The following is a 15677-nucleotide window of genomic DNA, read 5'->3' on the forward strand; positions in this document are numbered from 1 at the left end:
GAAAAAACTGTTTAAAAAATCAGAAAAAGTTAGTATTGCAAATCAGAAATATTAATAGTAATATATGTTTCATGATTATCCTGTTTCTGTGTATGGGAGCATAATTTTGATTGTTTTTTTTAAACAGTATTTACATAATTCTTAAAAGCAAAGTGCAGTAGGGTAAACTTGGTTGGAACAGCCTGACTCTGCTACTTTACTTATAGGATTAGGGAAAGAAGCTTCAAGATTCAGATTGCAGAAACCTGAATCCATTTCCTGGATTCTGTATACATGGATCCAGGGTCACAGCTGCAGAGAGAGTTCAAAGATGATCTGACTTGTTCCCTGGTGACTGAGATGAGGTCAGGCAACTGAGAAGTGGGTTGGTGAAGGAGTATTTCATGTTCTGCTGCCTCTACGTTAGGGGTGGGCAGCTTTGGGTGATCCAGGGGCCAATTTCCAGCCCCCCAATCCAGGGCCCATGCTCCTGTTGTGGCTGCACAGCAGCAGCCAAAAAAATGGTAGTTTGCCACCAAATTCAGTGGCAAACCATTGTGTGTGTATATATTTTTTTTAACACTGCAGCAGTTGCCACCAAATTTCAGCAGTGTGGGGCAGCAGTGGAGGTGTCATGGACCACACTTTAGGCCATGGGGGTGGGGGCATGCATCCCTTGAGCTGTGTATTGCACCCCTGGTCTGCAGTCTGCATTAATGATACCAGCTGGCCCCCCAGGTAGGAAGGTACAGGGTAAATCCAGGAGAAAGTGGAGAAACTGTAGTGTGTCTTGGCAGAAGGGTTAAACTAGTTTTTCAAGGGATTCATCTGCTCGCTTCAATATAGTGCTGAGCTGAATTTGACACCCCACTTCCATGGCCCCAGTTGTACACCATAAAAGTGTGTGTGTGTGTGTGTATGTGTGTGTGGGGGGGCTATTCAGGGGTTGGGGAAAATTCTACATATTTTCAGGGAGCAGGGGACTTGCTGGCATCAGCAAAAGCAGCCTCCCACCCTTTTTTAAAAATATAATTTGGCTACTTCAAGCAGCAGTAGCTCTTCTCTTGGTGGTCCAGTTGGCTTCCATGTTCCCCCATAATGCCTCACTTCATGATGTAGCTTCATTCCAGAGTCATTGTTGGGCGGGTGGGGGAGAGATGAATGCCTTCATGTCTACATACTTGTATGTAAAAGGACACTTAATTTAAGGACATATTTTTATTGTAGAATTTTATTGTTTTAAACTGTTTTTATTGTATGTTGTACATCGCCCAGAGTGGCTGGGTGACCAGCCAGATGGGCGATTAATAAATTTAATAATAAATAAATAAATAAATAAACTTTTGGCATCACTGTGGCTTTCTGATGTTAATGCTGTGTTCTTGGTGATAAAGCATTGGTTGTGTTTCTTAAGCTTTGATCAGATATTGAATGCCTATATACAGCTTCCTTCTCCTTAAGAACAGTTTCTGGAGGTCATTGTGGCTGAGTTTGGCATCAGGCAGATTATTGTTAAGACCAGACTCTTCAGGCACATGGTGAAGTATGATATGTTTGGCAAATTCATGAGTAAATACAAGTTCATCTAAGTGAAACCATGGCTCATAAGATATACATGGGGTTTTGAAGGGGTCAGTAAGGATGTGTAAGCACCTGTTTGCTTCTGTACTTGGATTTTCAGCAAATCCTTTGCAAAATCCTTTGCCAAAAATTCTCAATGCTAGGTAATCATACCAATGAAGAGAATGCATTTTCATGGGTCAGTGAAAGGTTAAAAGTCAGGAAACAGAGGGTGGTATAATGTATCACATTTTACAATGGCAGCAAAAAGGAGTGATGGCTGCTGACATGTATTAGGAACTGTCTTCTTTAAATATGCATTTAAAAACTGGAAATATATAAAACAAATGCAACAGTACAAACATATGAAAATTAAGAGTGAAGTGTTTATGTGGAAAGCATGTCCATCCTGGTGCATTTTGTCCTTTGCTGCCCAGTAACTAATTTTATTTCACTTCTGATACTTTCACACTTGTGTCCCGTTGTCCCTCAACCCCAAGAATTGCTGCATCAGGTATGAATTTCTCTCTCTAAAATAACATTAAATTTGTGCAATTAACGTTGTTGCATTTTTCCCTCAAGGATGGATTATCTGGTTGTTAAATGTTAGGTTGAGATGAACACGTGTGTTTCTTGGCTTTGTAACTTTCAGTCCATGAAATACTGAATTGGCACATTTCATACTGTAGAAAGGGTTTACTTTATTTGCAGGAGGAACTATTTTCCTGCTTCCAAAAGAGCTGCATAACTTACAAAGATTATTTATGTAGTTTATCCAGTCATCTGGATCATTTTCCCCTCTGTGCTTTAAGAGTTAAGCATAGTTTCAGGAGGAAAGCTCTTGCCATGTTGTGAAGTGACCATTCTCTTGCCAACTGGGTATTACTTGCTTTATGGTTTTACAGTCTTTTGCAAATCACCACTACTGTGTCTGCAGTCTCATTTCTGGAACCGTGAGGGCTAGATACTTAAGAAAAAAAACAGCGATTCTTATGATTTTATCAGAAAGCAACAGAACACACAAAATATGCCTCCAGGGTCTCAATGGCCAATGATGACCATCTTCCATATGATCTGATATACTTGTTTTCATGGTATGTAGCCCTGAAAGGAAGGCAAAATACCATTTCACATAAACATGATTTTCAGTCTTCATCTATTAGTTTGTACTGTGTCCTTTCATCGTAGAAACTCCTCAATTGGTTGTGATGAATCTTAATTTTAAACATACATTCTAAAATGTGGCTTTACTGTTTGCCGAAATGTCTGCTTTACTGCTATATTTAACTTCTTTATCCTTTCTGCTGGCAGTGGTTCAAAGCAACTGTGTATTTGCAGTAAAGTCAAGTCAGTGGTTTAGCGCACCTGTAAATGTGATGGCTTGCAGCTCCTCTTGTATGTTGGTTCTAAGGATCAGAAGACAAAAACTGCTCTATGCCTTGTTTTTATAATACTTTAGTTTCATAACTTTAATAATTTCACGGACAACCTAATAATATTCATTTCTTTTTAAAATGGAAAAATAGAGAGGATTCTTCTTAGAAGCTTACACCTTAGGGAGGTTAGATAAATCCTGTATATAAAGGAGGTACTGTTTAAAGCTTTCTGTTTTCTTTTTCTTTTAAAAAAATATTGAATGAGCAGATTCATGGGACTGAAAATCCACATCAGAAAAGGGAAACTTTTAATTTTGTGTTTTGTATTTTAGCATTCCTACAGGACAGTTTGGCCAAGTGTCTGTAAGATACGAATGCATTTGTGAGAGAACTGTAGCTTTCTTTGTCACTTGGAATACTCTTCACACCAATGTGCATCACTATTTGATCTGTTAGGCTAGAGAATTTGAAGATGGTTGGACATGTTGCTGTTACCATATTTTTCTTGTTTGCTATAGTTATTGACCAGAGTCCACCAGTCATTGAATCATGGCAGTCAGTCTCAGTCTGGCATTTTTGGCAGGCTGGACACACCAGGCAACCTAAAGATGATTATCCTGATCCAGCAAGAGAAATCTACAGGCGGAAGCAGGCTTCTACTTCTGCATTTGATGGAGTTGCCTATTGCAGTGTTCATCCAGGTCCCTGTGAACCTGTTGAATTCATGTTTTGATGTGCAATGAGCATTCCTGCATGGAACTACTAGTTCTTGTACAGAACTAGAGCTGGATTAGCATTGGAGCAATGCATTTCCTCCTATCCAGGCACTGCTGAAGGTTATGCTAAAACCAAGACTAGTTTGAAGCAAGGGTGGGGTGGGGGTGGGGGACAGCATTTGCAGGTTTTGGTTTCCATTCACTGATAGGTCCCAGACAGTAATAAAAAGCTCATTGGTGGATCTCCTTATCTAACATGGCAACAATGAACTTTGGAAAATGTTGCCATAGACCATAAAAATGAATGTGCCTTAAACTATGTTACCCCAACAAGAGGGCCGGCCTTGAGTGATCTTTGATTCTTTTATTTTCGCCTTTGTGGAAAATTAACATTTTCCTCATTGGCTACATGGTCACTCTTTATTTGTAAGTTTATGGCTCTCCTTGGATGGTTTGTGTGGCCTGCTTTAGCAATTTATAGACAGACTGCTGGCATCTTGCCATGTGAGCACTTCTTTTCTTATTTCAGTGTATGTCATTAAATTTAAGCAATTTAAACAGTTAGCATATGTACAGTGATTAAGCTTTGTTGTAGAGAAGACAACTGGATGAAGATGCATCCTTCTTTATGGATATTCCAAATGAAATATGGTTGTTCAACCATATGCTGTTACTGCTATACCTGGATTTACTGGAGAAAGATGCACTGGCGATTTTTAGAAAGAAAATGTGACATATGATGGTTTTCAGTACCTCAGAACTTACGGAGAGCAAAGTAGATGAACAAAAAACATGGAAGGGAGTTTACACATATATAATAAATTGGATGCAATACAAATATAATCTGTACTGCTTTTCTCTAAAATGCTAGGAGCCATGTTGATTTGGGCCTAGAAAAAGAACACACAGGAAATTCAGATACCCAAATTCTGGATCATGGAAGTTCTATTTGTATTCCTTGACACATGCTATTAAAACATAACTACAGGTACCTCTTTAAAATCCAAAGTGGCACACTTTATATTTTAAAGACCACAGTCTGGAGTCTATGAAAGCACAGTAGTAATTTAGGCAAGCTGAACATAGTTAGTCATATTGAAAGAGACAGGTCTCATATTTTTGGGAGGTGTGATCAGCACTACCAACAAACATTTCAGGATCCTGTGAGACAGGACCTGTGTACATTGTGTGAGGCTGTGCACATGCAAAATGTGGCATTCAAAGTGAGGAATTCCACGACATGACAGTATTTGTTTTATTCAAAACCAAAAAAAGCAAGTTACTAGTCCTTACAGCTGCAAATAGAGATTTGCAAAAATATGGACTATTCGGCAGAGTTCAGAAGTTAGCAGGGGGTGTTTAAGTATGATTTCTAGGATGTAGGTTTCTGTTTTCTGCATAGCAGCTTGCCCCTCCCCATTACTATCAAACTAAGAATAAATTATGGAAAATAATGCATGAAGTTTATTGATTTATGGAATTAAGTAGGTAGGGTCTACTAGGCTTCCTAATCTGCATAACTAGTCACAGTCCTAGATCCAGTGGAGTCTTTCCACGTGTGCAGGTGTAGTCTGTTGCAGCTATAGCCTCACTGAACATCTGATGCTTCTGAGTGGCCTTTTGTGGTGTGGGGGTGTGAAGGTGGACATAGATCTCTGCTTATAGTTCTTAGGAGTCAAGCAGTAGAATTTGCCAGAAAAAGTTAATTTTTAATTTATTTTTGGCAGACTAATTGCCCCCTTCCTCATTTTCCTCAGTAGTGTAACTGGGCAAGATGTAAAATGGTGCTATACAAACCTTGGACTGTGGCCCTCTAAATTTAAGGGTAAATTCAAAAGGTGCAGGGTTGAGGTGGAACAGTCCTTATTTATCCACTCTGGTCATTCAGCTGCCAATGTACAGGTTTTCCTCAGGAAGAGCTGGAATATTCAGAGTAGACTCAGGGTTTTATTTATCCTGTCTTGCCTCAGACGTAGTTGTTTCGAAATGTGTTTAATACATTTTGGCGTATTGCTCTGTGTTTCAATATTACAAGAAAAGGAGAGAGGCAAACATGATGCACAATGTTTTGATATGGTCCACAAATTAACTAGTATGTTATGGTGGCTGACACAAACATCACAAAAGTCCAGTTTCAGTATATGTCAGTCAGTACAGTTCTGAGGAGTATTAAAGCCTAGAACTTGCTAGGCAACATCATAAATTTTGATGTCCTCCATAGTAAGGTCCATCAAGTTTTATGTGAGGTATGGGCTGTCTCATTTGTCTTTTATATAAAGATGGTTTACAGCTCATAGCTTGACTAACTTGTTGGGCAAATATACTATGGCAATGATGTGGTTTTGTATCGGTAGGGTTTTTTTTTTACTGTTTGAAAGGGAGTCTAGGCAACTGTTCTATACTTTTTGCATTTTTACTTTTTAAGCTCAGAATTGGTGCCTTAATGACCATTATATAGTATTTCTTGGGGAAGATGCAACCATTTCCCTAAAACCATGGGAACTATATTGCTGGAACAGAACTCACCCATGTAGTCCAGCATTCTGTTGGCACCAGTGGCCAACTAGATGTCTCTGGGGAAACTTGCAAGAATTATATGAAGGTAATCATTCTCTCCTCTTGTTCCTTCCAGAATATACTTGAGGTGGGGGTAAACTACCCCTGAACATGGAGGTACCATTTAATAATCATGGCTAATATAATTGTATCAGTGTAGTTTCAAACTTTTTTCTGGCAATATTGATATGTCTTTAATAGATAATGGAGAGAGAAATTCGAAAGTTAAAACTTCTTACTTTATTTATAAAGTTTTGAGTCTCCTTTTGGCCCAGATAAGACCCCCAAGCTGATTTACAATTAAAACTTAAAAAAAAAATTCTAAAACTGTAGAACATTACAAACAGCAGCATTAAGAGCAGGAGAAAATCTTAAAAACATAGCCCAAAGACAATAATTTAAAATACTAAAAAGCCATGCAAAACAAAAACCTTTTAACAGCCTGTCTAAAACTGAATGAAGAAGGGACCCACCTAAGCTTTTTCGGAGAGAGTTTCGGATAGAGAAGGCTCTATCCCATGTTCCCACCACACTAGCCTCTTAGGCCTCCAAAGAATATTGTTAACTATGGGCAAGTTCATATGGGAGAAGGGGATCTTTCAGATTCCAGTTGGATTGATAGAAGACTTTTCTTTCACCTGTTGTCCATAATGCAGATGTCAAAAGCTTAAGTGCTTTACCAGAAAAAAGATGGCAATCCAGATATCTGATTTGAGAACGAAGAATACCTGTGACTTCCTATGCCTTCAAAGTGCACTAGAGTTAAGTAACCATCACTAAATTAGCTTGAAGTGCACTGTGGTTATTTCTTTCAGTCAGAATCTGAAGGTATTGGTCTGCTTGATCAGGAGTGCTAAAAGGAGCATGATGAAACAAATAGCAGCTTTGCATTTGGATTAGGGGACTCAGACAGATATCTAGGTATGCTTGTTTAACCCCGCCTAGAGTATCAAGATGCCTTTTTAATTTTTTGTTTTGTTTAATTCTCCAGGTTGTTCTGAAAAGTGTTTTTAGGGAAATTATAATGTAAATCAGAGTGCTGGCAACAATTTTGTAGCCTAACTTCTTTCTTTTTGCCATTAAACAACATGTTGAGTTAGTATGTAGCCTGTAATACCTAGCATTAGACCAGAGGTAGGACTTTGGTTAGGTTTGGTGTCAACGTTATTAAAGTAATGTAAGCAGCATGTGCAACCTTATCTAAATAGTAGTTGAAATTTCATTACTGCAGTAATGAACTCTTTCTACTTCTATTATCCTTGCACAGCTGCCAGCAAGAAATGCAGAGTCATCAAGTGAGCGCGAGGCTAATAAATGTCAATTTCTTTTTATGAAGAAGCTACTCTATTTCTTGTAATAGAGAGTTCTTTGTACTCACAGTCCACACAAAAGGCAGCACCTGAGAGTACAGAATTGCTTGGCAGTCTGCAACTGATATTTTTTCCCCTCCACTCATTTAGTGTTTCTCATCACAAATTCATATTTTCAGTGTACTAGGCTCAAACCTTAGCTAGGAAGCATTTTATACCTTTGCATAGACTGCAACAAAATAGCTTTACAACAGTTTAATATTAAATAAGAATTTATTTAAAATGCTGTCTCAAATTGGAAACTAAATAATTATGTGGTGGATGCTTGGTTGTTGTTTTTAGTGGCATTCTTGGCTTTTGGAATGTGGTATTTTTACATATACGATTAAAGCTTTGCTTGAATTCTTAAGTAATTTTTGCTTCCTGCAAGCTTCTAGTGTTCTCTCTCTTGTCAGTGTGTTTAGGCTATGACAATAAAGTAAATCAAAATCTTATTGCTCTCCAGTGAAACAATTATATGAAAATACATTGTCCCTTCCCAGTCTGAAATCTTGTTAATGCCAACAAGTAAGTTCTTGGGGTGGGAATGTTCCAGTGCGGGGTTACTGCCCATCAGATGTCATGACATGATGTGGATTTTGCAGCAACCTCTGGCATCTGGATGCAAGGGTGAAGCTGCAATTATAGGCATGTTATATTAGAATTAAGGTTTATTGAAATTCAGTGGGAGAATTCCAAGTAAATGCATACAGCAGCCCTACTTGGACAGCTGTCCAAGTGGAGTTAGGATGTGGTGGAGGCACCCCTCCACCGGTGGAGATGACCTCTGCTGCCAGATGGCTGCATTGACCTCAGAGGCCCCCATTATGCCAGTGGAAAACTCTGCAGGTATAAATCAAACTTAAGAAGTGCTATGCTGGATCAGACCACAGGCCTATGTAATCCAGCATTCTGTTTGCACAAGCCCTTCCGCTGTGCAATCACCAGGCAGAGACCCCAAGTCAGTAGTCCTTTAAGGACTTCAAGTCAGTAGTCCTTTAATATGCTAACAGCTAGTCTTTCAAACAATACAGACTCAGTATTTGCCCCAAACTGCCCCGGGCCTAATTAGTTAATCCTGAGTTCTGTAACAGAGAAAGACCAGTGGAGTAAGAGAGAGAATTGCTGATAAACTAACATTAGGCAACCTACACAGAACTCAGGGCTTCCTCAGTCTGTCCCTCAGGGAGGGTCCTCCCTCCATTGGCTCCAGTGAGTGGCTAATCTAGCAGAGTGTCTCAGTCCCCTCATCTGCTCCGCCCTCTTTAAGCAAAGGCGGGCTCTTGCGTCTTCCAAGTCTTGCCCCTCCTCTCACAGAAGGGAGAAGCGGTACCTGTGCCTGGCCCAACTGATTATCATGCCCTTGGGATCACTCTTCCCTGACTCCTGGAGTCTCTTGGGCAATTTCCTCCCCTGCGCTCTGAGCCAGCTCTTCTCTTCTCTTCTCTTCTCTTCTCTTCTCTTCTCTTCTCTTCCTAACTCCGCCTCTGAGTCTGATTCAGAATCTTCAGACTCCACAGGAATCCTGACATTGCGCTTGGGAAACCCACAAGCAGGACATGAGTCCAACAGTACCCTCCTGCTTGTGGTCCTGGCAACTGGCATAAAGAGGCATCCTGCCCTCTAGTAAATTTATTTCTAGTGAAGTACCAAATACCATATAACTTACCTGTGTATCTGATGAACAGGAAGGAATCTAGACATATCCTTTAACATTTCACAGATTAAAATAGAAACTTACTTGTAACTCCCCAATTCCCATACCAAGAATTGCTGTTTGAACCCTCCTCATTATTGCCCATTGTAGACGTCTCTGCTTTGCCTCCTGTATGCTATATTCATTCATTCTGCAGCAGCCAGGCCCCCCACCCCAATTTAAAAGCCAGTAGGGTGTTTGTCCTTTTTTCTAAATATATTGACTTGGACCCAGAATTGGCCATACTTAGAGTAAACCCAGTGACTTAAATTAACTAACTTAAGTTAGTTAAGTGAAATCTATAGGACTTAACTTGTCCCATGAATTTCAATGGGTCTGTTCCAACTATGACTAAGTCTAGACCCAACCCACTATAAACAATGATATTTTTCAATATATGTTATCCATAGTTCAGAATATTCCTCAGAATCTGTAATGTGTGAAAGATCCGGCCATGTGCTGCATAGTGGCTTAGTGTCCATGTGCACACATTGACCTGCATGGATACTAGAGACAAAATGCATCCTGTTCTTCATTTGGAGATTTCACTGCTAATGACCCTTGGGAGGAAATCCTGACCATTAAGAACAGTACTTGCAACTTGTATCCTCAAAAGGCAAAGGTAGAGACAGTTATTTACCATCAAGCAGGAATAGGAAATAGGGAGCAGTTGGACAATATGATATAAATTAGCATCCAATGATGATCTGAAAGTCTTGTCCATCAGGCTATCTCCAGAAATGAAATGTATCACTGGTAACTATTGCCAAAGAATAGAGGAGTTAACAGCCAAGATTTAATTGCCCAATGGAGCAATTTGAAAAGATTTTATGTTCCTGTTGGGAATCAAAGTATGTGCCTTCAGTGGCTCGGCACGCAAAAGAATTTTATGTTTTTACAGCTGAGCTTAATAAACCTTAGTGTTATTAATCTAGGCTGCTACTGTTGGAGTGCCCCACCTTTTGCAGCAAGTATGCAGTTTTTTTAGTGCCATTTCATGTACTATGCATAAACATCTCTTTTTAAAAACAGACCATATTTGATGGCAGTTAAATATTAAGCCCCAAACCTTGGGAAGTTAATATTAAACCTAGAAAGAACTACTTAAATTCAACCCTAAATTTATATTTTAAGAAGCAATAGGATGGTAAGAAGAGGGTGTGCAGGATCCCTTCTTGTGACTTTATGATGTGTGTAGAAAAATGAGAACAAAATGATAGAAGGAAGCAGTCTTTGTTACCAGAATGTCAGATGTGTGTCTTACACATGCAATTGGCAAAAGAGAAAGTAGGAACATATTTATAATTAATATTTAGTATTTATATGGTGGCTTTCCTGAGTGTTCAAAGCACTCCATGTACATTTTCCAGTAAATTGTGTAACATCCCTGTGTAAGGTAGTCCAGTATTCTTATCCTCATATCATATAGATTGGGTCCTGAGGCTTAGTGTGTTCATAGGTATGGTGGATTTTGAAATGGGATTTCCCATCTTTTTCTCTTAAGCACTATGCTACACAGTTCTTCTATTGGCATGGGTTGTGTTTGTTTGGATAATGCTGTCCCTGATTTCCAGACACTAGCAGATGTTCTAGGACCAAATAAGCATCTGCTTCTGTGGTTAAAAAGGGGGAAAATAAAGTTAGAGTATTCTGAGCACAAAAGATGGTCAATAACCCAAAAGAGGTCAATAAAAGAGGTTTGAAAGCATTATTAAATATAAAATTAGTAAGCATATAGAAGGTCAAGCCCTGCTGAAAAAGAATCAACATGGCTTCCGCAAAGGTAAGTCCTGTTTCACTAACCTTGAAGAGCTCTTTGAGAGTGTCAATAAACATATGGTCAGTGGTGATACAGTGGACATTGTTTCTTTGGGCTTCCAAAAGGCTTTTGACAAAGTCCCTCACCAAAGACTCCTGAGCAAACTTAGCAGTCACGGAATAAGAGGAGAGGCCTTTTGATGGATCAGTAACTGATTAAAGAACAGAAAGCAGAGAGTAGGAATAAATGGTAAATTCTCCCAGAGGAGGGATGTAAACAGTGGGGTCCCATGGGGATCTGTACTGGGACCAGTGCTTTTCAATTTATTCATAAATTGAACCGCCCAGAGAGCTTCGGCTATTGGGCGGTATAGAAATGAAATAAATAAATAAATAAATAAATAAATAAATGATCTGAAATTAGGAGTGAGCAGTGAAGTGGCCATGTTTGCTGATGATACTAAATTATTTACTAAAATATTTTTATAATAAAAACAAAACAGGATTGTGAAGAGCTCCAAAAGATCTCTCCAAACTGGGAGACTGGGCATCAAAATGGCAAATGTGGTTCAATGTAAGCAAGTGTAAAGTGATGCATATTGGGGCAAAAAATCCCAACTTCTAGTATAAGCTGATGGGATCTGAGCTAGCAGTGACTGATCGAGAAAGAGATCTTGGGGTTGTGGTAGACAGCTCGATGAAAATACCAACCCAGTGTGTGGCAGCTGTGAAAAAGGCAAGTTCCATCTGAGGTATAATTAGAAAAGGAATTAAAAATAAAACTGCCAAAATTATACTCCCCTTACACAAACCTATGGTGCAAGCACACTTAGAATACTGTATATAGTTCTGGCCACTGCATATAAAAAAAGATATTGTAGAGCTGGAAAAAGTGCAGAAAAGGGGAACTAAAATGATCAAGGGGCTGGAGCAACTCCCCTATGAGGAATGCTCACAGCAGCTGGGATTGTTTAGCTTAAAAAAAAATTGTGAGTAAAGGAGGATATGATAGAGGTGCACAACTTTATGCATGGTATGGAGAAAGTGGATAGGCAGACATTTTTCTCCCTCTCTCATAATACTAGAACTACGGGGTCATCCCATGAAGCTGATTGGTGGGAGATTCAGGACAAATAAAAGGAAGTAGTTCTTCACACAGTGCATAATTACACTATGGAATTCACTTCCACAAAATGTAGTAATGGCCACCATTTTGGATGGCTTTAAAAGGGGATTAGACAAATTCATGGGGGATAAGGCTATCAGTGGCTACTAGGCCTGATGGCGCTATGCTACCTCCAGTATAAGAGGCAGTATGCCTATGTACACCAGTTGCTGGGGGACATGGGCAGGATGGTGCTGTTGCACTCATGTCCTGCTTGTAAGTTTCCCGTGGGCAGCTGCTTGGCCACTGTGAACAGAATGCTGGACTAGATGGACCCTTAGTCTGATCCAGCAAGGCTCTTCTTATGTTCTTACGAGTGAATTCACTCAGTCTGAATGTATTCCGCCATTCTTTTCTTCTCCTTTGGATACTCATTTTGTTTGGAGGATTCTGTAAAATGCAATGTGATTAAGGTACTGGATGGTTCAATAAAAGACAGCATTTAATCAGTTCTCTCTCTCTCTGTGTGTGTGTGTGTGTGTGTGTGTGTGTTCTGTGGGATTAATGTGACCACTGAGACTCTGAGACTTTTTGTGGCAATGCAGGTTTCTTTTTTAAAAAATTGCTTGTTTGAAAAGCCCTTTGTGAAGAGCGCATTTGTATTATGAAACTATTACTCTTATAATTACAACTTACATTGTATCCCCCCCTTCTACCCACCTCTACTATAGCAGAACAGTCCTGTGAGGTAGGTTAGGCTGAGAGAAGGTGACTAATCCAAGATCACCCATAGAGATTCGTGACTAAGTGGGGATTGTCCCTTGGGTCTCCCAGTCCTACTCCTGAGACTAACCTCTGCATTTCACCAGCTGTCAGGATACTGTGCTGTAACTATTTAAACTGACCAGATGGTGAGTTTGGGTTTTTACCTTTATGTAAAATAATCTGTTCAATCGTTTCTTACTAAATGACTAAGCCTAGAGCACATCTGCATATACACTTCCTGAAGTTTACTTTCAGGATTACTAAGATAATAGTTTGTGCTTTGAACACTCAAGGAGCTATAAATGTTATTTTGCTTTTAAATGCTAGAAATAGGAGTGTGATAGATTATCCCTCTAGGAACAGAAATCATGTGGTATATAAGAATCTTATTTTGCTCTTGTTCTGCAATGAATTGTAGTCCACACTATCTCTGTCGGTTATGAATTGGTTCCCTGTGTGCCATACAGACAGGAAAGAGCCACTTTGAGGTGAGAGGAGGTGTTCTTTGTCCTGTATCAGTTGGATCCCCCCTGCTCCACACACACGCAGCTGCTTCATCTATCCCTTCCTGCCTCCAAGAAGTTGAAATGTTGGGTTCCTAGGCAGTCTGTCTCTCAGGGTCTGGCCCAGTTCTGTTTGGCTCCAGATATAGAGCATCATCTGGCACTGGGCGACATCCAATTGTGTCCACCCACTGATAGAATGGCATCCGCTAGTGGAGCAGATTCCCTTCCCCCTGCACACACACACCCCCGTGCCAGCCCAAAACTTCTCCGGAGGGCTTGGGGACCTTCTGGAGAAGATTTGGAGGCATGTGGGGGGCTGCACTGGGAGGAAAGGCCAGGAATGTTTTGTTGCCTGAGTGGATGTCCACTCACGCAGCATTGGATGTAGCTCATTACCTTTATCTATGAGTATTTTGTATGCCACTTTTCTGCCTCAGGCGTTACTGCTTAAGACCATTTTCTGTACTAGGTCCTCACCCTGTTCAAATCCAGGATCTATTTCTTTCCCCCCCTTTTTTTTGCAGTATATGCCCATTTCTCTCCTCTCCTTAGTGTAACTAGACACAATGAAGGGCCAGACCCTTATATGCTTAACAGTTGTATAGAAGAGGGAATGTTTGCAGGTGCACTCCCATCAGTGTATCATTTTCTGCAGAACCGCTGAGGCTAAAGGCTCTTTGTCCTCCTTTGCATCCGGTTATTAGCACTGGTTAGTGAGGTGGTTTGTTAGGCAAAACTACCAGCAGTCTTGGTTTGTGGACAAGTGGTGGTGGATGTGGGGGTGGAGCCTTCCCACCTTTATCTTTCACTACTGGGAGGCAGTGGTAGAGAAGGGGTGTGGGCTGCAGCCAGAACTATATAAGCACACAGTTGTTGAATGGATGGTTGTTTTGGTGCAGGACCAGGTACAGACTGCGGGCATCAGTAGCTGGGACCATCCATGGTGCTTGTAATGGTGCTGGCTGTGGCTCCACCGCTGCATCCTGGAGCTGAAAGGTATGGGCAGAGAGGCCCTCACCCCCTTCTCCTCCTCACCATACTGTGGCCATTGGTGGTTGTGCCTAGCAAAAAGCCTTAGTGGCCGCCGCTGCCGGTTACCTTTGTCTCAGCCTCTCTGTTTTTCTCGTTGAAAATAAATCCAAACAACTGAAAGTGTAGTGCCACTGCTATGACCCACCTTATGTCCAATGTTCTGTGCAAATAAGTTGAAATCCTGAGTTGATCCTGCATGAATTCTGCCATCTGTAGCTACCAATAATTTGTATGGTTTGAATGCGATTCTGTGGATTTGTGTGTACAAGACTGTATTGAGTATTTACTCAAGTATGTGTTAACATTTTAACATCCCAGCTCTGCCTTCATGCTTATTCAGTATCCAGCTGTCTAGATAGTAAACTTTTGTCAGGGATCCAGTTTCATGTATTCTTCTAAACTGCTATACACATTGTTTTAGTTTGCTGCTGCTGCTGCTGTTGTTGTTGAAGCTAACTCCTATCATTTTTAGGATGCTAATTTGATTCATACCCATTTGAAATATGATTTTGGTAATCTTTTTTTTTTTTTTAATAGTGAGGAATGTGAGTGGTTATATTAACCAGTTGGCACATATCAGTATTATTTGGGGTATGCTTCAGTTCTGTTTAAACAAGCTTTCTTACTTTATAGATAGACTTAAATGCGATATGCTTTCTTTGCAGGCAGCTATAAATGGTGTAATACCGCAGGAAAATGGCATTTTACAAAGGTAAGTGGAGCACTTTCTTACAATTGTACTAGAAAGACTATGAAACAAACTATTTCTACAAACTATTAGTTTTACCATTATTTCTGCCAACTGTTTCTACAATAGCAGGAGTGATATTTTAGAACCTGTCATTCCTGTATCCTGTTTTAGCTTTCAAATTGCTTTCTTTATCATCTGAAGTTGAAGTTTCGATTTCTGCAATAAAAGGAAGAGATATTAAAGACATAATAAAGTATTTTCTATAAATAAAAGCTAAGATCTAGTGCATCTTCCAATCTTAGAAGATCTTTTACATAGCTATACTTCAGATCAACTGCTCCGTAAGATCTTTTATCCTGAAAGAAATCCTCATATAAAATGACTGGGTGACTCAGTTCACATGTAATGTTGTGAGCTGTGCATGTGCTGCTTCTGATTTGAATATGTAACTTCTGATCAGCCGTATTGTAGGTTGCTTCGTGATGTGCAAACTGTGACACTTTGGGTTGTTTGTGGGTTAAACAACCCAGAGTTAACCTATGATTAGTTGTTAGGTTAACTTTGAGTTGTTTAACCCACAAACAACCC

The 15677-nt window shown here is 40.0% G+C and overlaps 1 protein-coding gene across 2 annotated transcripts in view; it reads left to right on the forward strand.

The window, feature by feature from the left end:
* The window catches only part of FAF1 (Fas associated factor 1), a 250018-nt gene that overhangs the window by 14273 nt on the left and 220068 nt on the right, over positions 1–15677 (forward strand). The window contains exons 1-2 of one of the 2 annotated variants that reach the window (XM_084852548.1): positions 1839–2053; positions 15064–15110. In XM_084852548.1, coding sequence (XP_084708674.1) covers positions 1940–2053; positions 15064–15110 — 161 coding nt within the window. In that variant the 5' untranslated portion in view covers positions 1839–1939. Of the gene's footprint in view, positions 1–1838; positions 2054–15063; positions 15111–15677 lie in introns of those variants that run through there. The other variant, XM_084852547.1, reaches the window with a different exon arrangement.

Source organism: Heloderma suspectum, chromosome 4 (genome assembly GCF_057233095.1).
Source record: "Heloderma suspectum isolate Gila_16-S chromosome 4, 16-S_ref, whole genome shotgun sequence".
Classification (NCBI taxonomy): Eukaryota; Metazoa; Chordata; class Lepidosauria; order Squamata; family Helodermatidae; genus Heloderma; species Heloderma suspectum.